Here is a 24715-nt window from a genome sequence, read left to right as displayed (position 1 = left end):
TTCTGCTGATTAAAGGTGTTGTGGGTATTGGGGATTAATATAGAGAAGGATAATATAAGAGCCAAGAGTAGCTTTGAATCCTGTCGGTACTCCATAAATACTAATGAATGAATATGAAGAGTGTGTACAATAATCCAAATACTATAGTAAATATCTTTATTCATTAATACAAACAATTATAATATATTTTAAAGATAAATAAGAAGCTCTGAAGTTTTTAGTTTTATCTTTTCACCGTATATATAATTTCTAACAGGAAATATGAATCACTTCATTAAGTGAACCTTTTGATACCTAAAAATGTAGCTTCCTAACCAAAATATTCTTATACTATTTCTTGGGGACATTTTTATTAACATTATGGTCTTTAATATATTCAACATTTCTTGGTTTCCATTTTGTTAAAAATCTGGCTGAGTTTCAGTCTGTTTAAGGTTTTCATTTATACCAATCAATCAATAAGCATTTATTAATTGAATACCATTTATTAAGTGCCTTTTCTGTTCTAAGCAGTGTGCTAGGTACTAAAGATCCAAAGACAAAACAAAAACAAAACAAAAAGAGAAGCAATTCTTGTTCCTTCCTGAGCTTATTTTGAGTGAATTCAAATAGCCTGAAATCAATGAATAACTCTTTTTATTGGAGAGAATTGTTGTCTTCCACCCTCTCTTCATTCTTTCTCTATTTCCTTACATTTATTTTTCTATGGTTTCACATTATCCTTAATTTATCATTTCAAACAAACCCAAATTCCCAACAATATGTGCCAAACTAGTCTACCCCAAAGCCAGGAAAATTGGAGCTTTCTTGCTAAAAATTAGTAGTTCTGCAAAATTACCCACTGTAGGGTCTAACTTAACTGAATTGACAATCCACATATCCTTAAAATCACTGGGTAGTTTTCTAATATCCAGCCTTTGCCCTGTACCCTCAGGCTGACGCTGTATGTCTGTTGATGGTCAGTTGTATCTGCCTGAGAGTGTGGAGTTTTAGCAGTGACTTTTTTACTTCCCTTTTGAATTTATTGTCTAATATACAGCATAATATATATAGATACACATTTACAATATATACAATGCATACATATGGACTAGAAAATTATAAGTAAATATTTGATGAAAATGTAAAGCTTTCACTGGGTATTACTGAATTTGGACATTGTTGAGCTCTCTCTTTTTTCTTCTCTTCTTTCAAAGTGATATGTAGAGAATTTAGCTGCAGGTGTCTGGATGTATTAAATCCTCATGTACAAGACAAATATTAACAATGGAAAAACTGAAAGTAAAATTAGTTCAATACAAATGATATTTAAAAATTATTATGAGCAGAATAATGCAGGATGTTGCCTTTTGGCTCATGGGATTAATGCTTTGTCTGCTGGCACATTGGCTTCTCTCCTCTCATCATTGACAGACTTCTATCTCCTCTTCAGCCTGTGATCAGCTGTCTCTCGGGGTAGCAGCCATCTTTGGGCCTTCACACAGTTCATCAGCCAATGCAGTGCAATCCATCTGCAATGCCCTGGGGGTTCCCCACATACAGACTCGCTGGAAGCACCAAGTGTCAGACAACAAGGATTCCTTCTATGTCAGTCTATACCCTGACTTCTCCTCACTCAGCCGTGCCATTTTGGACCTGGTGCAATTTTTCAAGTGGAAAACAGTCACAGTGGTGTATGATGACAGCACTGGTAAGTTTAAGTAGCTTTTTGTGAGTCTATTTTTTATGTATGGATTTTTGGAATGTAAAATTTTGTTTGTAATTTGTTAGCATTGGTCTTTTGGTGAGCAATGGAATCCTCCTGATAAGCAAAAAACTCAGTAAAAGGGAAAGAAAACTTCATGGTTCTTTCATAACACAAATCACAGTCATACAATTGATTTTATGCTGAAAGGGGACTTTGAAAGCAATATTCTGCATGTATAAAACAACAGTATCAGTATTCTAGTAATAGACAAGATACTCTTAAGACCATATTTGGATTTTTTTTTTTCAGTTCTGGGTTACACATTTTAACTAGGACATTCATAAGCAAGAGCATCCAAAGGAATGTGACCATTATGTTTGCAGGAGCTCAAGAACATGCCATGTAAGGATTATTAAGCTAGGTGCTTGGTTTGTTGAGTGAGGTTGAGGGTAAAAGTAGGAGCAATGGTAGAAATGAAAAAGAAGTGGATTTAGGTTTGACTTAAGGGGAAAAAAATTCTTAACACATAGAGTTGTTACAAGTTGAATGGAATGCCTTAGGAAGAAGTTTTCAAGTCAAGACTGGATGACAACTTAGATATGGTGTAGTGGAGATTCTCATTCAGGTTCAGGTTGGAGGTGCCTTCTAACTCTGAGATTCTGTAATGCATATTTTGAAAAGTCGAATGTCAATATTTGTCTCAGAGATGTATTTATATTAAGAGGAGGTTTCCAAAGCAATAGCATATAACTGGTTTTCAGACCACCACTAGCCACATTCTTACTCTGGCAAACCCTTAACAGCTGGGACAGCTCTTCATATGCAAATAATATGATAGAAAAAGAATAACATATTTTGTTTAAATGTCTATGTAAAATGCTCACTTCTTATTGACATAATTTTAAGTTCCAATAAGAGGCAATTTACCAAATGGCATTCTGCTGTATATTGTAAACTGAGGACCCTAATGAATTTTATCTGAACATATGCTGAATAATTTAGTCTCTTCCTTTTTGTTGCAATATTCAGTCTATTGTTTTATATCTGATTTGGGAGACTATTCTAAGATACAGTTAGTTAGTAATTAAAAATTCAGCCTCAATCATTGAAGGTTATTGAAACATCTGAATAAGATATTGAATAATGATAAATTCATGATTGATTTGATTTAAACTACTCATCTGGTTATTAGTATCATGGAATAGTTCGATGATCATCTTTTTTGTTTTTAAATTTGCCTATAAAGTACTGAAGTACAATGACAATAAGAATTTCATAATTACAATTATAGAATTATACTTATAGAAATAACTTAATCTTTAAAATGGCAGATCAGATAGAATGGTCCCTGAAATTCCCTTTCTACTTTCAACAACTATGGTGCCTATGAAATATGTTAACACAGGAACACTCTGATCCAATATGCAACATATATATGACCTTATAGAAACTGTCCTGTTTGTAAATTTAAAAAAAATTGTATATGGGCTTAATGATAAAGTGTTTAGATTTAAGATTTTAAAACAATGTAGCAATTTAAGAGATATTTACTGAGTTAGAAACAAACAAAAAATTACTGGTTAAGCTCGAATCTTTTTTATGCTCCTTTTTAAAAAGGGTGTTTTATTTATTTTATTTTATTTTATTTTTTTATAAGCAATCTGGGTTAAGTAACTTGCTTAAGGTTACATGGCCATTGTATTTCTGTTTTTTTTCTGGGTGTGGTGTTAGGTATCTGAGCCCAGATTTGATTCCCAGGTCATCCTGACACTGGAGTCGGTGCTCTTACTCGTTGAGCCACCTGGCCACCCCTTAAAAGGGTGTTTCAAAAGTTAAAGTGACTAGATTTTGAGCCCTTTGAAGTCATAGATTTAAAGTGGAATGAACCTCAGAGTCCAGATGGTCCAACTCTTTCATTTTTCGGAATTAACTGAGGTCCAGAGATCTTAAGTGATTTGTACAAAATCACACAGAAAGTAAATGGCAAAGCTTAAATTCAAATCTTATGCTCTTAGTACTATATTTAGTTTGCTATATTCTTACTTTATGCCATAAATTAAGCCTTTCTCTGCACTTTGGCAGGTTGTATCTAACTATTTATGGTTGAAAAGCTCATTTACAAATAGGTTTATTTTTACACTTAGGCCTTAACATGAACATACCAATTTTTATAGTACTTGTTTATTCTGACTTAATCTAATTTACATAAGTAGGTTAATAAATAATGTTAAATTCAATTTATCAAATGTATACTAAGTGCCTACTTCGTATTAGACACGAGAAACAGAAATCTGAAATGCAACATTGTCCCTTCCTGAAATGGAGTCTGCATATTATTGTTGAGTATGCTTACTTCCTAAAATAGGTAAGACATAATTGATGTTATTTATAGTGTTAAAAAAAGAAATAAAGAAATTTAAACATAGGTTAATTGGTCTATAGGAAATGATAAGAAACAAATTTGTAATTCTTTCAAGTATTCTACTAATTAGGGTTTTTTTTTTAATATTGCCTTTATAGGTATGTATTGAACTTTTCTGAAATAGTGTTTTCATTCTATACATATGGTATAATAGGCATCTTGGCACAGCAGGATAGGGTACTAGAGTTGGAGTCAGGAAGATTTGGGTAAGATTCATAAGATCATGAATCTAGATCTGAAAGGGACATTAGAGGTCATCTGGGCCAAAATCTGTCATTTTACAGATTAAGAAACTGAAGATCAAAGAAGTTAAGTGAGGTACCCCAGGTCACATAGATAGTACATAAGTATGTAGCTGGGGTACAATTCCCACCTCTGATGGTTATTTGATTCTGGTCGAATCATTTAACTTGTATGTGTTTAATGATATTCTATAGGACTTACTAAATCACAGATAAATTTCAATATTCATTGGCTAAAGGAAGGAGTTCTTCACCCCCCCCCCCCAAATTACAGATTCTTCACAAATTCATATGTAGTCTCTGGGTTATACCAATACATTTATGGCAAATATAGGGATATTGTTAAGTGCATTGGCAAAACAAAGACTTATTCTGCTTTCAGATATTTTTTTTTTCATGAATCACCTTTAAAATAGTACTGTGTTAAAAATTAACAGTCATTTTGTGGTTGGGTGAACATATGTAAAGTGTGTCCTGGTCTAAATTTGAATCTTTCAAAATATTTTAGGCTATATTTGTATGAGTTTTTCTTCTGACTTTTAAGTTAATATAGATCTTTGGGAAAACAAAGGGTCCTAATTACTTAAAATCTTTTTCTTAATGTCAACTTAGAGGAACATCTTAAACATCTCTAGTTGTAAGCATTCCTTGGAAACTGCTTTCAGAAGAAAGATTCTTGCTGATGTCATATTTACAAGTGGATGGCAAGTTGGCACATCCAATTGTGCATATTTTCAGTATTGTTTGTAATTAACTGATTGCCTGCTTGTAACTAATAGCATATACATTTGGTTAAGTCACAACTCCCCACATTAAATTTAAGTGGTCCATTTTAATTTAAGGCCAGTTATAAGTAGTCAGCTGTGCTTGAAGTGTTTACATGTGGATTTAGGCTAGGCCAGGAAGCAGAGAGACTTTAAAACATGTCTAAAAGTGTCAGCTCTAAGATTTCCTATGCTCCTCTCCTTCCCTCCTCTTTTCCTCTCCCTTCCTTTCCCTTTGCCTCCCTTCCCCTCCTCTTCTCTCCTCTCCTCCAAATAAAGGAGATAATATAGCCTTCTGGTTAGAGTATGGACTGAGTACCTGGGGCTCAGTTTACTCACCTGTAAAATGTGGGAACTAAATGACTTACAAAAAGTTCCCTACATTTCTAAATCTATGACCCTTCAGTTGGTTTCATCACTTCTAATCAAAATAAATGGGTAAATGGGGGCGGCCAGGTAGCACAGGGAATAAGAGCACCGGCTCCAGTGTCAAGATGACCTGGGGATCAAATCCGGGTGCAGATACTTAGCACCACACCCAGAAAAACTGGCCGTGTAACCTTGAGCAAGTTAACCCCGATTGTTTAAAAAAAAAAAATGGGTAAATGGAATGGCAGTTGGTCTTTGAATTGAAATAGACTAGAGGACTCAATGGGAGGAGAGGTCAACCATGACCAGGAAATAAAAGGAAGATATTTTTGTTGTTATTGTTCAGTCACTTCAGTAATGTCTGACTCTTTGTAACCCCATTTGGAGTTTTCTTGGCAGAGATTACTAGATGATTCAACATTTCCTTCTCCAGCTCATTTTACAGATGAGAAACTGAGGGAAACTGGGTTAAGTGACTTGCCCAGATTCACACTGGTATTAAGTGTTTGAGGCCGGATTCGAATTCAGGAAGATGTCTTCCTGACCACAGGTCCAGGACTCTATCCACTGAGCCACCTAGCTGATTTTTTTTTTAATCAAGTACTAAATTTGATTACTATTGTGATCAAGAATCTAAATAAATTCTAGTTTATATGTTTTGAGTTTATGCTAAGACTTTGGTAAATCATTATGCTTGTATTTTCCCTATCTCCTTTCAAAAGCAACTCATTACATATTCTACTCATCCTATTTTACATTCTAATTTATTTTGTTGAATTTTTCAGTTTGCTACTTTATTATTATCATTCTATAAGGTTTTTCTTTTACCAACAAAAATCACATCACTCTACACAGATGTAATGAAATTATATGTTATAATGTTGGAACTAGACAAACCATGAAAATGGTATGAACAGGATATGGTCTTTTTATGATCATTAGCATTTGTTGTGGTCTTGGATGAATGCTTTTAAACACTGTAAAAGTCTGTTAGATCTCTGAATGATGTACAAAAAAGAAGGAGAGAATTGACTTCAGAAACAAGATCATGTCTCTGTCAGTCATTGAGTAGAATAGGAGTCATTTTAAATTTGAACTAAAAATAAATTAGGAATGTGTCAGCTTGTAAACAATCTCAATACTGAGTTGTATTTCCTTGTAAATCATTACACTTCCAGTTTTGTTTATAGAGCAAGAACTCTCCTTATGATATTTGTGCTCAGGGATGCTTGGTGCTTTATTTGTTTCTAAAAAGCTTTATAATATTAGAATATAATACAGTATAAAGTGATTTTCAGCATTGTTGGTCAGTAAAATCTTTTAAAAATTTTTATCTTTTTTTTGGCTGCATTGTTTTCTTTTTGACCTTTGTTGTTTGTATACTTTAGCAGCAAACACCCCAGTGTCCCCAGGGTGTCTGCCAACACAGGTTCTTGGATCTACTTTGTTAAAGGAAAGCAACAAAAAATGGGTTAACAAGCTTACTTTAATGAGTCAAATATGTATTGTTTACCTAGTTCAGGGGAAGAATGTCAGCACCCCGAACTTCAGAGTTTACAGTCAGAATTATCAAGACAGAGAAACAGATCAAGTAAACAGGTTTCCAAACTGTCAAACCATTACATCCATATCATATCAACATCTGGGTTTTTCAAAGCCGGGGAGCTCTCAACAATGGCTTCCCAGAGTTTCATCTGATCAAATCACAGAACACTTCTCAAAGTGAGCCCCAAAACAAAGCTACACATCAGGGCTTATATAACCTTCTCCTGGGTCAGAGATTGTAATAACCTTATTGACCCACTGCCCAATCAAAAAGTATCTACTGAAAAACAAGCCTCCCACCCCAGGCTCCAGGTGCATTTTAGCCTAGGGGCAGGGAAGATCTTAAAAATTTACATTCCCATTACATGTACTTGTCTCTACACTAATGTCCTATTTTGACCCTGGTTTCTAGAAGATTTTTTTAGTAGACCCTAAGCTATGAAAGGAAAGTTTTGAGTAGGCACCAAGAATAGTGTCTTTTGTTTGAGGAATAGGCTAGTTCTTTGTGGAAAGGCTCATCTCCAGAAGGCTAAGTACCAGTACCTAGTCTGTTTAATTTTTGTAACCTGTGAAAACAATATATTAAGGCTTGGAGGGTTGTTGGATTTATGTTGGAATAAGGTTTACCCTACATTGATGAAATCAGGGATTGTTTAGAATAACAAAATATCTAGACTTGTTATTTATCCATAGATAAATCAAAATACTAGTAGCATTATTTTGATAATGCAAGGGAAATCATTCTGAATCATTCTAGGATAATGAACTTATACTGTCATTTTCCTTTGGCTCTGGGTACTCACAGCCTACACTGTGGTATTGCCAAAGGAATAAGTCTAGTAGAGGGAAATGTCCTTTAAATGCCAAATGATATAGAGTTAAGAGTTTGGTATATTCCTTTAAAAAAAAAAAAAACTTTTTTCATACAGATTTTTTTAGTGAAATAGAAAAATGAGGCAAAGTCAGAAAGGGATGGGGACATTGTTAGCAGTTGAATGCTGATATGGGACAGAAAGGATCATAGGGCCATCGATTTAGATCTTATTACCTTAGAGGTCATCTAATCTCTTTGCCTTTACTTTTCAGATGAAGAGAGTCCCAGAGAAGTTGTGATTTACTCATAGTCAAACATCTAATAGAGATCAGAGTCAAAATTCAAATCTAGGTCCTTGGATTCCAAATCTTGTAATTTTTCCATGGCACTATGTTACTGTTATGGTAGTGGAAATTAATTGGGGATCGTAGCTGGTAGATATATGAAACTGTAGCCTGGCATTTTATCACTAAATTCAGTTACCAGGAAAGTTCTTGAACTGGTCATATGTTATACTTGTAATTTTAGTATTCAGGTTATATAAATATAAATAATTTGCCAAATTAGACAGGAAATTATGATAGTCAGGAAAGTTGCACAATAATGATGACAGCTTGAGAAATACTTTTTCAGATTTCACAGATTCAAAGAATCTCAGAGTTGCAAGGGCCTTACATGCCATCTGGTCCAAGTCATAACTGAATGACAATCCTCTTTTCAACATCTCTGACAAATGGTCATCCAAGCCTTGTCAAAGACATACAGTGAAGGGAAACCTACCAACTCTTCAAGTAGTAGATTCTACTCTTGGACATCTCTAATTGGAAAATTTTCTTCATAGGAAGCCTACATGTATGTTTTCTACACATTGCCCAAAACAAATATTGTGTTGCAATTTATGGACTGATTTTTTTTCTTTTATCTTTCTTTTTTTTTAAGTTTTAATTGTGTTAACCCTGTATATAGAAGAATTTTTAGAAGGAAAGCTAAATTGGTAGATTCAATTAATAATTAATAAGTAAATATCAAGCATTTGAGCTGACATTATGAAACTTAACTTGATATGGGGAAAAAAATGAAAGCAATGTTTACTTTTAAAATAACCAACTGGAGATGACTTTTCATTAAATTTCTATAAATGAGTTTTAATGGTTGTATATAGAAAAGTCACTAAATGGTCCATTGATTTGGTATTAGACCATAAAATATCAAATAATAGTAAGCATTCATTTTCTTTTTTTGAGAGGCTTAAATTTAAATAGACTACAATAATGCATTTTAATTCATATTTTGGCTTTCTAACAAAAGATATTCATTCAAGAATACCTTTTTGGAAAAGTAATATTTCTCAGTATTATGAAATGTAGAATCAGATAATTTTGATCTTATTTCAGGGGGTGGGGGAAATTTGGATCCAGGATGATTATATGTTTTACTTTCTAAGTACAGTGTTTCCAGTGCTGTGTTCTGTAATTCCAAGTGCAAATACAATTAGCAATTATGTGTTAAACCTAATTATTTGGAGATAGTTGATTACATAGTTTCGTGTATTAGTGTTCCAAGAAGGTTTCAGTATTGCTGGTGCAGTAATGCCTGAATATAGTTTCTTGAGTAAATTAAACAAACTTAAGAAATTGGCTATGATATTATTTTAGGTGTGCTAATTATATAGTAGGAAATCTTTTTCAGTGTGCTTATAGATTGTGTTTTAAAAAGACAGTTTTAGAGACAACTAAAGAGAGAACACTTGGCCTAAAGTCAGGAAAACCTGAATTCACATATAGCTTCAGACACTTACTATGTGTCTGATCCAGGGCAAGTCATTTAACCTTTGCCTCGGTTACCTCATATTCACAATGGAGATAATAATAGCACGTGCCTCCTGTTATCACTCCCTGCCCCCAGAGTAATAAGGATAGAATAAAATAATATTTGTAAGACACTTTGCAAAACTTCAAGTGCTATATAAATGCAATTGATGAAGACTATGAGTCACAATATCTGTCCTGAAAGAATTCACTCAGAATGTCTTTAAGTTAATAAAGGCATTTATTGAGGAGATGTGCCAGTGGACTTTGTTCCTTATGGGAGGGCAGGGTACCCAGTGGGGTTATGTGTCTGGTCTATATACAGTTTGATAGGATGGGGTAAGGGGGAGAAGGAGAATGGGAGGAAGAGAGCTTTTCAGCAGGGCTCTAGAATGCCTGGAATGTCTAGTAATCTGAGAATGTCTTTTTATAAGCAAGGGGAGCAGGAAATAGGGAGGGGAAGCACTATTCTGGAATGTCAAGTAGTTAGTTAGGGGGGTGTTTTGTGAAAGCACACGGATAAATCCATGGTGGAGGGCTTCAGTGCATAGTCTTCTTGAACAGTTTTCTGGCTGGTCACATCCTGTATCCTGTTTGCTCCATCTACCTTATCACTATTAATATTATTTAAAACAATAATAATAAAATATTTAATTAAAATATTAGCTTATATTAAGGTAAATAGAGCAGAATCGTTGTCCCAGTCTTATTTTGTCAACCCTATTACCTTGTCAGAGTTTTTCTGTCATGTGATCAACAATGTCAGGGTACATTAGAGAGGAATAGAATTAAGAAAAAAAAAGTGGGATAAATAATCATTGGGATATCTAGCCAACAGCTTCCCTAAATCCAATGAAGATCTTTAAGAATAATTGTTTCTATACTTTTTGTTTTGTAATCAAAATATCTCATCCACTTTCCTTGTCCTAGCTCTCACTTTCCTGGTCTTTAAGAATTCCTAGGGGGTGTGTGGTGTGTGTGTGTGTGTGTGTGTGTGTGTGTGTGTGTGTGTGTGTCTGTGTCTGTGTGTCTGTGTTCAGGCAATGGGGGATTAACCTAGAACTGAACATGGAACAACTGATTTCTTTAAGATTGGAGAAGAAAACAACAAAGCTGTATACTGTCACCTTATTTATTTAACTTATATGCAGAGTACATCATGCAAAATGCCTGGCTGGATGAAACAAAAGCTGGAATTAAGGTTGCCAGAAGAAATATAAACAATCTCAGATGTGCAGACAATACCACTGTGATGGCAGAAAGTGGAGGAATTATGAAGCCTCTTGATGAGTGTAAAAGAGGAGAGTGTAAAAATTGGCTTGACGCTTAACATTAAAAAAAAAAAAACATAATACAAACCAAAACAAGGAAGCAAAGAAAACCCTGCAATCTTGGCAAATGATTCCATCACTTCCTGGTGAATAGATGGAGAAGAAATGGAAGCAGTATCAGATTTTATATTCTTGGGCTCAAAGATTACTGCACACAGCAACTGCAACCATGAAATTAAAAGATGCTTTCCCTTTGGAAGGGAAGCTATGACAAATCTGGACAAAATCAGAAACATTGCCTTGCCAACAAAGATCCATGTAGTCAGAGCTGTGGTTTTTCCAGTAGTAATATATGGTTGTAAGAGTTGGACTATAAGGAAAGCTGAGTGCCACAGAATCATCATTTTCAAATTGTGGTACTGGAGAAGACTTTTGAGAGTTCCTTGAATAGCAAGGAAATCAAATTAGGCAGTCTTTAAAGAAATTAATTCAGGCTATTTTCTGGAAGGTCAAATACTGATGATGAAACTTAAATACTTTGGCCACATAATGAGAAGATGAGACTCATTGGAAAAGACCTTGATTAAAGGCAAAAGGAGAAGGGGTGAGATGGATAGATAGTGTCATGGAAATAATGAACATGAACTTGGGCCAAATTTTGTGAGTAAACCAGCTTGAGGCACCCCTTACATACACATCTCAGTCACCTGAGAAAGGCCTAAAACCGGGATTGGCCAATGAGGAGAAAGACATTTTGGCCCACTCTGAGTTAATATGCTATAATCCTTTGTGTGTTCTCTAAGTGAACCCAAAATGTTCTTTCTTGTGTCAGCAATCACAAGGTCTGATGAAGCTGATGGGGATCATTCTTACCGATAAGGATCAGGCTCCTTGAAACAGACACTATCTTGATTCATGGGACTTTTCTTATCTTGATATTTTATGGATACTACCTTGTTATGACATTCCCTTGTTTATGGCTAACAAAAGAACAGATATCCTGAAGTCAGGGGCACTTCCTTGCCTTATGGTAACTATAATTTTGACTGACAAAGGACACCAGCATCCTGAGGCAAGGGGGAGGAGCAAACACTCTATGGGTATATAGTCTCCTTCAATTGGCCTTTCTTTGAGTCCATTTTCTAATGAACTTCCATGCATCCATATACATGTTCATCCCTTTGAGAGATAAACATGAACATACAGCCTAATTTTGTTTGTCTTTCTTAGAACAAATTCTGTAAGGTTGACAAGAGAAAGTGTAGGATAAAAAGGCCTGGTGTGCTTTGGTCCATGGGGTCACAAAAAGTTGGACAGGACAGAATGACTGAATGAGATCAAAATTCATGTTCCACCAGATTTGGAATTGTCTTTATCACACACACTGCTTCCAAAATTATCAATTCTACTTTATCTTTTCAATTTCCTCTAAATTTTTTCCCAGTCAGGTTCAAGAAATACACATATTAGACTCACAAGGACACACACACACACACACACACACACACACGGACATAGATAAAAATGTTCTATGTTATTCCCAAGGAAACTTGTTGGTCTACTTGCTGTTGGCCCCCCTCCCCCTCATTTTGCTTAGCTTTATGCTTTTTTTTTTCATTGGTACCTTTGTTTCAATCTCTAAAGGAGTATTACATTAGGCAGGGATCAGGAAACCTAGGTACCATTTCTCTTTCTGTAAGTAATAAAATCTGTGACCTTCAAGTCGTTTAACCTCTATGTTTCTTATTTTCCTTATCTGAAAAATGAGATGATCTTGGAAGTCTCTTGCTCCATTCCATTGTTTGTAGATCATAGACTATTAGAACTGAAAGGGACTTTAGATATTCATTATCCTGCTTCTTTCATTTTATAGCTGAGGAAACTGAGGCCAAGAAAGATTAAATGACTTGCCTAAGGGTAAAACCAGTTAGAAGCAGAGCTTGGTTACTCTGAATTTTAGCTCTGATGTGAATTAGGCTCTGGCTAGGCTAAACTAGGCTAATCTTTTCTCCTTGGCCTTTTTAATCCTCTGTTTACTCCCATACTTTATATAACCTGTTCAAATTTCTTCTTTCTCTATCCTATCTTTCTCTAGTCCCATTTTTTAAAAAAGCAATCAGGGTTAAGTAACTTGCTCAAGGTTACACAGCCAGTTATTTCTGGCTGTGGTGCTAAGTATCTGAGCCCAGATTTGATCCCCAGGTCATCCCAACACTGGAGCCGGTGCTCTTACTTGCTGAGCCACCTGGCTGCCCCTCTAGTCCCATTTTTTGAAATTCCTGGACCAATAGTATCTTTGTTTTATTCATTCCACAAATATTTGTTGAGCACCTCTGAAATCTCAAAGCATCTTTTATAATCCCCTCTTCTCTTTTTCCTTCTTGTAACTTTGGATTTCCTCCATTGTGCTGTAAGGTCAGGTTCAAGGAACTCTTCCTAGGGGACCTTAAAAGATACTCTGTCTCCTAGAGTGGTTATAATACAGTTTTTTGGAATTTATGAATTTGAGGGCTAAAATGATGTTGAAAAGTTGCAGTGGCATAATTCAGCAATTTGCTATATTAAATTTGTGTTTTATCTTCATAAAAGTCCAGGGGGTGAAAATTAACTAAGAATACAGATCAGCACAAATAAATCTGTCACTGTCAACACTCAATGAAAACCAGCTACTCATATCACATTTTGCCACCAAGCAAGCATATTTTGTCCTGTAGAATCTTGTTAAGAGAGACAATTATAGCAGAAAATAGATCTGTGGTCCCCAGGCTTATAGTGTGGCATTAACATTTTTTTTATATTAATAGAAGATTCAGTACCCATCCAATTTAAAGAATATACTTGTATATTATGCTTGCATAAAAGAAATTTTAAAAAAGGGAAATGTCCTCTGAAGACATACATACAATCTATAAATCAAAACAGAAGTCAGAAATTTAATTTGTCTTAAAATTTTGCTTACTAGTATGAGTTACTTCTTCCTACTTTATGAGAAGCGGAAGATATCAATCAAAATCACAATATAAATAAAACAAAACAAAAACATGCCTATAACTTTTTCAACAATCATAGAAAATTATTTAGAAGCACTGATACATAGCAAAAAGCCAGATGTAGGTTGGTGAAAGAAAAAAACTTCCTTAATAATTAGAGCAATCAAAAAGTGGAATTGGATTATTTTGGTACACTCTTATGTAGTAAGTTAAGTTTCCTCTCACTAGAAGTCTTCAAGCAAAGATTGGGTGGCTAATTGTTAAGGATGTTGGAGACAGGATTTTTGTTCAGGAGCAAATTGAACTCGATGACTTCTGAGGGACCCTTCAAATTATAGACATGGGATCCTATGATTTCCCAGCATATCTTCCCTCTAGGAGCACAATTTATTTTATGAGAATGGACACATTGAATAGGTCCCAAGTAATGGCTTGCAATGAGTAATTTTAATAACTTTACTACTTTCTTAAAGTGGTTATTCAGGGACATTTTTTTTTTCTGACCAAAATCTAGCATTAGTCTAATATTGAAGTAAATGGAAAAAGGAAGATTCATCCAACACAATTCACCCTTTACAGTAAAGTTTCCAGTAATTTATCTAATTCACTGAGAGTGATAACAATCTGCCATAACTAAGGTAGTGATGGGCATGGTGAATTGAATGCTTTCTATAAGCCAAAAAATCAGGCACAAGGTTTATTAAAGCATTAGCTGAATAAGATACTCTATGAGAAGAGTATTTTCAGTGACTAAGGTATGCAGATCTAATCTTGTATTCCACTTTAGAAAACCCCACTCATTCCTAGTCTGTTTTACCATATATAGGTTCATATTACCCCCAGACAATGTGTGTTCTAAAACTGTAGTGGTACCCATGTTTTGAACTATGGGCTTTCTGGAGGCAATACTCTCCTAATACTTTCTCTGCTGCTGAGAGGTCTTACACAGTTGAACTGACTGGATTGGGGACCAGAAGACCTGATTTGGGAGGTATAATGTATGACCCTGGTGGGCAAATAATTTTTCTTCTTAGAACCTCAATTTCCACATGTCTTAAGTAAGATTAATAATATTTTTATGACCTGGCCCTCTGAGGGTGGAGAAAAGGGGTTTGCCAGTTGTAAAGTGTTATATATAAATGTGAGCTGTTAGTATTCTAATTTCTGTTCTTTCACTAACTTTGTGTGACAACAGAGGAATCACCTCACCTCTCTTGGGGTCAGCTTCCTGATTTCTAAAATTTAGGAGCCAAGTCAACAAACATTTATTAAGTGCTTACTCAGTGCCAGGCACTATTATGGACACTGGGGATACAAATACAAGCAAAAAGACAATAAAGGAATTGGGGGGGGCAAGATTGAAAAAAAAAAAGGAGGTTAAAAGGTACCTGCACTGGGAGTGGGAGAGAGGGGTGGAGTAATGGAGAAATGGTGGTGAAGTTCAGAGAATCAGAAGCAGTGGTCTGCAGAGGAATGAAAGATGGCTGGCCTGAGACTGTCAAAATGGGAGTTTGGAGAGGAGCTCACCAACTGGAAAAGGGGGCTGCAAGAGTAGAGAGAAAAGGTAGCATTATGGGGAACAAATAAATAAATTTACCTCCAGGGATGGGTTGTGCCCAGCCTCTCTATGACACCTCTGGTAAGAGTTCAGAGCCTGATATATACATTTTATTATGTATATAGGAGGAATTTGGAACAAAGGATTGAAGTGATTGGGATGGAGGGGAAAGCCCAAAATAGTAAAGGTTTTACTTATTTATTTGCTTTTTGTACTCCTCATTTTCCTTGTAGACCAAAAAGAATGTATTGAGGTTACAAGGACCTCCTCTAAAACACAGACAGCTTCTTAATCCAGGATGAATGAATATCATAACCATCATCATCATCATCATATTATTATTATTGTTATACAACAATGATATTTCAATATGATTGATTTTATTTTATGCATTTAGCAACATTATTTTGAAATAGGATCCAAAGCTTTCACCAAACTTCCATGACACAAAAATAATTCAAGAACCTCTGTTAAGAAAGGATGTTTAGTGTGTACAGTTTAGAAATTAGACATTAGGGAGGGAGTCATAAGGACTCTGAAAAGCTGCTAAGGTTTTTTTTTTCCCTTCTTGGTTTTTTTTTTCTTCAGTTCAATGGCAGTGGTACCTGTGAGGGTCTTGCCTTTCTTGCCTGTAGCTTAAGATTCAGGGTATAGAAGCCAAAGAAGGAATTGCAGAACCTACCTTTTTCTTTTTGTGAGTAACAATGCTAGTACATCAGCTGAGGATTCCGTCTGAAGCCAGAAGCTGGAATCAGAGAAACTCAAGCTTTAAGCATTTGCTTAAAAATTATAGTTCATAAACTCCCATAGAAGTTTTTATTTTACTAGTTAGCCAGGGAACAAATTAACTCAAGGAGTATTATTTAATGAAATAATCACAATAATAAAAGTAACAATAGAATATATCCCCCCATAAACTTTGGGCACTAAATCCCACAAATAGACATGCCATTCATAGAAAAAACAGATACATCTCAGAAAGAGATGTAGATCCAAGGTACCTTGATCATACGCTCACTGTGAAATGTGGGTTGCCCCCAGGTGTTCATGAAAACCAGATGGGAGATACATTTAACCTTACCCTAATCCACTCTAGTCCCAAGGTTTATTTGACTGCCTCTAATTTTACTTCTTCCCTTCCCAGATTTCATATTTGTCAAAGGTGTAAAGCTTCTGTATTTTTAAAATTTTTTCTCAAGGTTCCAGAATAGGAAGATGAAAGAATAGGAGAACATGGAAGAAAATGCTAGATGGCTAAGAGTCCTTGTCCAGAGATGTCAGTGCTTTATCAGAGTGTGTTTTCATTGAAGTTGCATTAACTCTTCTTGAGGTCCCTGGTATGGGTTAATAGAGAAGTGAAAACACAAGAGGGGAAGAGTTGGGTTATGTAATGTGGACATTAACTTTTTGTTGCCTGAATCTTTCCCTCACAGGGAGAAATAAAAGGAATCTGTTATAGATACTAGGTTAATTGTCCCTGCAACTATACTCCCTCCATTGAAATTGGGAAGCTTAATTTGGGTTGAGAACTCCTTTTGTTGCTTGTTGATGATTGATTTGTTATACATAATCACATAAATGAATTTAAACATTTTTCTAGACCAAGGGTTCTTAACTTTTTTTGTGTCTTGGTCCCCTTTGGCAGCCTTTAGATCCCTTCTTAGAATAATGTTTTTAAATGCATAAAATAAAGTATATTGGATTACAAAGATCACTAGTTAAATTGAAATGATGTTATCATACATACACATAGACATAATTTTTGTTGTTGTTTAGGCTTTTCAATTTTGTCTGACCCTTCATGACCCTGTGGACTTCTGTCCATGGGGATTTCTTGGCAAAGGTACTGGAGTAGTTTGCCATTTTCTTCTCCACTGAGAAAGAGTGACTTGTCCAAGGTTAGAGCTAGGCAGTTTCTGAGGTTGGATTTAAACTCAGGTCTTCCTGACTCCAAGCCCAGTGATCTATCCACTGAACCACCTAGCTGCCCCATATAATACAAACATACATACCTGTTTCCTCCAGGCAGAGAGGACATAGAACTTTAACTTCCCCTTCTCTCATTTTCTGGCCTGAGTTATCATACTTTGCCTTGGAAGTCATCAAACTCCAAAGACCAAGACTTTGCATAAAGAAGACTATTTTAGATTCTCTTAAGCTTATAACATAATAGAATAGAAATCCTGAAAAATCATTGACCCCTTGTTTTGAAATGTAATTCTATGGTTAAAAGATAAAGAAAATAGGGATGGATAAAGGATTAGGCCAAACTTAATGGTTACGTTAAGAGAACGTAGAAATGAGTGAAATACAGTTAGTAATTGCAATTCCTTTAAGAAGATCAGATGCTATTATGATTATAATCCTATATATGAAAATATAAGTAGTAACACTCTTGGTAGCTAGATTCTTTCCACCCTTAGGTTCAATGGTTATGCAAATTAATTTGCTTACAAGAGCCTAATTTTACTCTAATTGTAATAAAAGACCTGGGATATCTCAATTCACTAAGTAATTAATTCCCAATTGTATGCAAAGAGCAGTATATATCAAATGGGTTGTCTACAATGAAACATGTTAGTTGTTAATCATCCTTAACCATATTCAAATAGAATAGATACTGCACAAACATTACTTGCTACTAAGATGACTGATTGCAATGTAATTCAGTTCCTTAAAAGGAAACAGAAGAGGTTTCTGACTTTAACCTCATATAGATCCATATCTTTGTTTCACAAGCCTTTTTACCTTTGTACAATTATTCCTGTAGCATTCTGAAAAAATTAGATGCTTCAGGGACTTAATCTTAAACATGACTATGTAACTATTAGCAGGCAGATGGCAAGCCCAAGCCCTATTTACTCAGTTGTTCAAAACACTAAGATCTTATATATTTGCATTGTGCTCACATCTTTTACTGACCACCTTCCCTGCTTAAAGAAGTTTGCTATAAAAGGAAAAAAAGCATGAACATGATTATAACAGCATTAAAACTGCACACTCCCCCCCCCCCAGCATAAGGACACAGAATAAAAAAAAATGTATACCAGGATAAAGCATCTTTAGCTGTGTTTGATTTCAGAGAAGAGGCACAGTTGACAACTAATCATGTGATAACAATTCCACCTCATAGCTAGACTCAGGTTTAATCAGATAGGAAACATTCCTTGTTCAAAAGGAAGTAACAAAATAAAGAAACTGAGTAAACATCCTACCTTCGTCTATGCCAAGGTTGTTACCCCTTCTCCCCACCCCACTCCCTTTGAGTATCTTGTGGCATTCCTCTTGACTAGTGGATTACTAATTTAATGATACATCAGACAAGTATAACTGAATTTCATACTCAGACTGATATCAATTATAGTCACAACAAATTTTTTATCTCAAATAGCAAGTTTCACTAATTACAGCCTAGGGCTCGATATAGTTATTTCTTTCAGGTTGTTGCAGTAAGCAATAGAAGTTTACCAGAATTCATATTCATACAAGAGATTTCACTTAACACCCTTTCCTTTTTTTTTTTTTTTTTGCTTATCAAGTTTAAACATCCTGGTATAAAAAAAATCAATGATTAGCAATTACTTCTATATTATAAACTCTCAGTAAGCTAATTCATTACTTAGGGATTCCATAATCTTTAACAGTCTTTTTTTTTTTAATATACCTTTCCCTACAGAGTGATTACTATTTTCGCTTTTTTTTCCCATAATTTTTTTGCAGTCCCTACTGAATCTCATCATTCTATTATGGATCTGACTGACAGGACTTTCCCCAAGGTATTATAGCCTGTGTATCTGGGAGTTCTCAGGAGGGCTCAGGCTCACTCTGGTTTGCTCCTCCTGTACCCTTAAATAAGTTTCTCTTTTTGTAGGAAAGAAGCAAGACAGTTCTTAAAATTCAAATCTATTAAAAGATGGAGAGTAGTCTTATGCAATTTACAATAGTTTTAAATTTCAAGACACACACTAAATTAAAGTTATTTTTAAATTGATTAGCACTTTAGTTCATAAGACTCTAAGAATCTAACTAAATGTTCCAATAAAACTCAATTACTTTTTTAGTTGCTTCCTGATGTACACATATCTTTTTTCTTTTTTTGTGTACCAAGAAAGCTAATAACTAAGTGCCAATCCCAATTTTTTCCCTTGAAACTTCCTTGACAATCTACTTCTTTATAATCACTTAAATGATCTTCTTCTTTTAGCTGGAAAGTGATAAATTTGTCATTCTGGGGGGGTGGGAAATTCTCTTAGTTCCATTAAAACAAATTCTAAAGAATGTTAACCTAAATCTTGGTAGAATATTTCAGCATTTACGAAAAAAATTCAAATCACAGTTTAGGGATGCATAGTAGAGAATTTATACTTTAGTTCCAAACTCAGTTTCTAAATAGTTTATGATATAAAAACATTATATGGCTCCAATATTCCCTTACTAGTTAGGCTTTCAGTTACCAGCCTTTTGAAAAATTACTTCTCCTTGCCTGATAATGAACAAAATTCATGAACTTGTTGATATTCTCAGTTTGGTTCTTACTAGATATCTCCAGAAGCCAATCTCTGTCTCCATCTTTGTCTGTTTGTCTCTCTTTTTCTCTGTCTCTGGCGGTCTTTCTGTCTGTCTGTCTCTCCCATACACAGACACCCTCCCCCCCCCACCGAAATACAAATAGTGAATAAAATTATTACCCTTTTCCCCCATCCCCTGATGTAAACTGGGGGTTCTCCTTAAAGAAGAAAAAGAACCTTTTCTTGGAAAAATAATCCAGTAACTCTCCTTAGAGAATAAACATTGTCCAAGTCTTTTGTTTGAGATGAAAAACCCCATTCAAAATTTAATCAAGAACAAAGAGATTTCTCAGGATAAGAACAGGAAATTTTATTCTCTTCCCCCAGGAGAAGAGAGCGGTCCTCACCATGACAGATCATGAAAAGGAGGCACCTTAGAAAAGACAAAAAAAGAATTTATGCCCTAATGCAGTCAAACCCCTTTCCCCCCTCCCTCTCCCTCCTCCCCCTTTCTTTCTTCCATTGGCTGAGAGGCTGGCTCGAGTCTTGGCTCGAAAATCTTCCCCAATGGCAAATAACAGTGAAGCCCTCCACTATCCCTCAGTGTCTGGGAGGCGGGCTTACAAAGAACAGGGAAATGAGGGATAGCCAATTCAAATGTAACTATCCTTATTTGGCAAACTCCAAAGTGAAGAAGGGAGGGACTAAAGTTGCCAGCAAGGTTGGAAGTCCAAAAACCCTAAAGGGCCTAATACTGATAAGGGTGTGGCCAACAAGGGTGAAGGTCAAAAGACTCCAGAAAGGGTTTGCTGCTGATTGACAGTAGAAGTGAAGGGGGGAGGGGAGAGGGATGTCAACAATCCTGAGAAGTTTTCACTTCCCACACACTTTGAACTTAAGGTTACAAGCCTTTCCAACAGGGCTCTTTTTGGAGAATCAAGTAGTTCCCCAAAGATTTTAACAAAGCTCTAATTCTTCAAATCTTTAAATTTTGTCTAAGACCTTCCCCCAAGTAAACCTAAAGGTTCTCCATGGGGAACCAAAAAAAAAATGTTCTCCAAGGAAACACCTGAAGGAATTTTTGGTAACTCGTCACACTTAACACAAATAGCACTCCAGACAGGAAGACAGACACAAAAACCCTAATCTTTCTTTATTTCTTGCATGTTCTGATACATTTCTTTTATCAAACATATTCCAAATAATCTTCACTTCACTTCATTTTCTTTTCCAGATCTCTCTCCCCCTTACCCTCAGATATGACTACAAGTCAACAAGGGGGAGGGAAGGAGAAGGAGGGGGGGGGGAAGAGAGAGAGAGAGAGAGAGAGAGAGAGAGAGAGAGAGAGAGAGAGAGAGAGAGAGAGAGAGAGAGAGAGAGACTCTCTTTGTTCTCCTTTCCTGTATCTTCCACAAACAACAACAAAAGCAAAACATTCCTAGTCACCTCTGTCTTTTACCTTGAAGATTCTCTTCTTTGTCCTATGAAAATAAGGGCAATTGCCATTTCAAAGTCTCTCTTGATAGTGCTGAAAGTCTCTTGGTTCCCTTGGTTATAAATCTTCTATTAAGCAACACAAACAGCCAACCCACTGTGCTACAAGCTGGTTGAGGCACAAGCTAATCCCTATTTTCCAGGTGACCCTGTATTCAGATCAGGCATCTAGCATGCTGTCTACCTCTCTTCACCCCAGGGGGGGTGGGTGGCCAACACTGGTTTGCCCTGTTAGAGGCCTCTCTCCCTAAGCCCATTTCTTTGGTATCCTGCCAAGTATGCCAATTGTAAGGATGCAAACTCTCCAAAAGAACAGTCACGCTGTAAAAGGAAGGTACTGAGATATCTAAGAAAGAAGCCATGTGTGGTCATGTGCCTATATTTTTTAGAGTTAATTTTGTTGTGTTTACTCACAAGACTGCGGAAAAGTGGTAGATCTCTGCACTACTATTAGGGAAGGTCAGATATTATATAGAAACAGAACAAAGAATGTATAGTACCAAGAATGGCCCAGGGTCACATGCAAGTTTTCCCATGGGATATTTAAAGTTTCTTTTGCTGTTTACATTAAAAGTGGTTTACTTTAAGTGTGGAGTCACATGTCATATTCTTAGCTCTGGCCCCTACTGTACATGCTCTCTTTTTGAAATAGCCTTGTTTCAGCTTCTTTCATTAGTGGGACGTTAGTTATTCTACTACTAATTCCTCATTTTCCCCCATTTCCTATCCAGTTGAGTTATGCCATTTCAAGTGCTCCTTCAAGGCTCCCACTCTTAGTGCATCCTAGGATCTGGGTCCCATTAATTTTCATCTTGCATTTGATAAATTAAATATAACTATAAAGACAGAGAAAAGATAATATAGTGTGAGCATTTATTAGATATATTCCATGTGCTGGGCACTGTACTAAGCTCTGGGGATACAAATGAAAAGACTACATCTAGGTGAGTTGGAAAGCAGGGGCAGAGGTGGGGTGAGGGGAGGTGAGATGGCAGCTGGGAAGGTGGAGAAATCTGGAGGGTAATTGAACTGGTAATAATGTCAAAGATGACATTGATGCTATTGGCTAAAAGCTTGGATATAGTATGACAGTCAAAAAATGGATTGCTGTACTATGTGCTAGACACTCAATACATATAGTGATATCTCAGTTAAGGCATCTCCTGGGAAGAAAGTTCTTTCTAGCAATGTTTATGTGGCTGACAAGTGGAGTGTGACTTTTTTTGAGAGACTATTTTAGATTCTTGATAGCAAATGTCATTAAACACAAAAGCTTCTAGATTCAGTGATCCCTCCTTAAGGACTGCTGGAGCGAAGATAATATAGCAAGAATTCATACCTGGCAGTGAAAATTCTAACAGCAGCCATAGCACCGCAGTATTTAAGAGCAATGGAGAACAGTAGAAGAGAGTTAGTTGCTCTCAAATCTGCTATTAGATCACTGAAGGAAATTAATAATTTAAGATTCTTTTGCAATAAGAACAATTTTTTTGTTGTGAATCACTTTATAAATCTTCAAATGTTAATTTTAGTTATCAAAAGGCCATGATGCTGGAATCTCACATCTATTTAAAGAGCCAACAGGTTAAAGAAGATACTTGGATATAATTTCCAACAGGCTAGTAAGAAGTCTGATAAAACAATCCTGTCTTCCTTATTTTCAATTATGAATACTTAAAAAATTTATTTGATTAAACAAAAAAAATCTCTCCTGATTCTTCTTCATCTTGTTTCTAACAATACCTTCTTAGCAGCTCCATCCTGTCTTTATAGTCTTCTAACATAATACTGTCTTTCAACACACTGGAGAATCTAGCCACACAGGTCTTAATATTCTTAACATACTCCATCTCTCTCTGTGCTTTTGCACTGGAATATACTCACTCCTCACTTCTACCTCTTAGAATATCTTCTTTCTTTCTAAATTTGACTGAAATATCACTGCATAAAGCCTGCCCTGATTCCTCACCCTCCAGCTGCTAGTATCATTCATTTCAAATTATCTTGCATATATATATATATATATATATATATAATTTTTTTTTTCCCCAAAGAGGATCAGTGATGTTCATTGGGCCACTGAATAAAATACCAGTCCGTCTTGGTGAGCCCAGTCTAGAACAGTCCAGTCCAGGAGTAGAAAATACAAATTCTGTATTTGAGGCTTCCAGAAAACCAAAACCCTGAGAGGGAACTGCTCTTGGTGGCTGAGAGAATGGCAGAGGATTTCTCCCTCTTTCTCTTTTCACATTCCCCCACTCTCTCCCCATTTTCTCATGCAATCAGAGATCAGGGACCAGTAGGCAAGAATGCATCTAACCTGGGGCAAAGGAAGGCACACAAGGATAAACACAGGAACATTTGGATTTGTAAGGATAACTATTCAAGAGAGGGAGTGTAACTCCTCCACCCTTCTAAATATGTATCAGCTATGGGTTTTGGAAAGGTACTAAAAGAGAGTTATACATAAGAGGGATTTTAGGAAGACTCCAGAAGGGAGAAAAGGACCTTCAGTAACCAGAAACTGTGTTACCCCTTTGTTTCCTTCAATCTGCATTGAAACTCTGTTCTTTCTGGTTCTTTCTCTGAATGTAGACATCTCTCTCCATCATGAGTCTTTTGGAGTTTACTTATAGCCCTGAATTTCTGAGAAGAATCTGGTCTATCAATGTTGGTTGTCACACATACGTTGTATCTGTAATTGTGTACAAATTTTTCTGGTACTGCTCTTCTCATTCAGTATCAGTTCTTATAAGGCTCTCCAGGTAGATATGAAGTCCATCTGCTCTTTGTTTCTTATGGCACAGTAGTATTCCATTTCATTCATATACCATAACTTGTTTAGCCATTCCCCAGTTGATGGGCCTCCCCTTAATTTCCAATTCTTTGCCACCACCAAAAGAGCTGCTATAAATATTTTTGTGCATATGGGTCTTCCTCCCACTTCTATGATCTCTTTGGGATACAACCCTAGAAGTGGTATTGCTAGGTCAAAGGATATGAAATTAGCCCTTTGGGCATAGTTCCAGATTGCTCTCCAGAATGGTTGGATCAGTTTACAACTCCACCAGCAAAATATTAGTGTTCCAATTTTTCCACCTCCTCTCCAGCATTTATCATTTTCCTGCTTTGTCATCTTAGCCAATCTGACTAGTGAGTCAGAGTTGTTTTGATTTGCATTTCTGTTATCAATAGTTATTTAGAACATTTTTTCATATGCTTATATATATATATATATATATA

The 24715-nt window shown here is 35.8% G+C and overlaps 1 protein-coding gene across 3 annotated transcripts in view; it reads left to right on the top strand.

Moving 5' to 3' along the window:
- GRIK2 (glutamate ionotropic receptor kainate type subunit 2) overlaps nucleotides 1-24715 on the top strand; it is an 833871-nt gene that overhangs the window by 296894 nt on the left and 512262 nt on the right. For all 3 annotated transcript variants that reach the window (XM_069077158.1, XM_069077159.1, XM_069077157.1), the window contains one exon: nucleotides 1433-1690. In XM_069077158.1, the coding sequence (XP_068933259.1) occupies nucleotides 1433-1690 (258 nt within the window). The remainder of the gene's footprint in view (nucleotides 1-1432; nucleotides 1691-24715) is intronic.

The sequence above is a fragment of the Petaurus breviceps genome, unplaced genomic scaffold (genome assembly GCF_028583685.1).
Source record: "Petaurus breviceps papuanus isolate PSGF00001 unplaced genomic scaffold, PetGlider_PUasm1.0 90977, whole genome shotgun sequence".
NCBI lineage: Eukaryota > Metazoa > Chordata > Mammalia > Diprotodontia > Petauridae > Petaurus > Petaurus breviceps.
The sequence above is the reverse complement of the archived record's forward strand: the minus strand, read 5'-3'. Positions and strand labels throughout refer to the sequence as shown.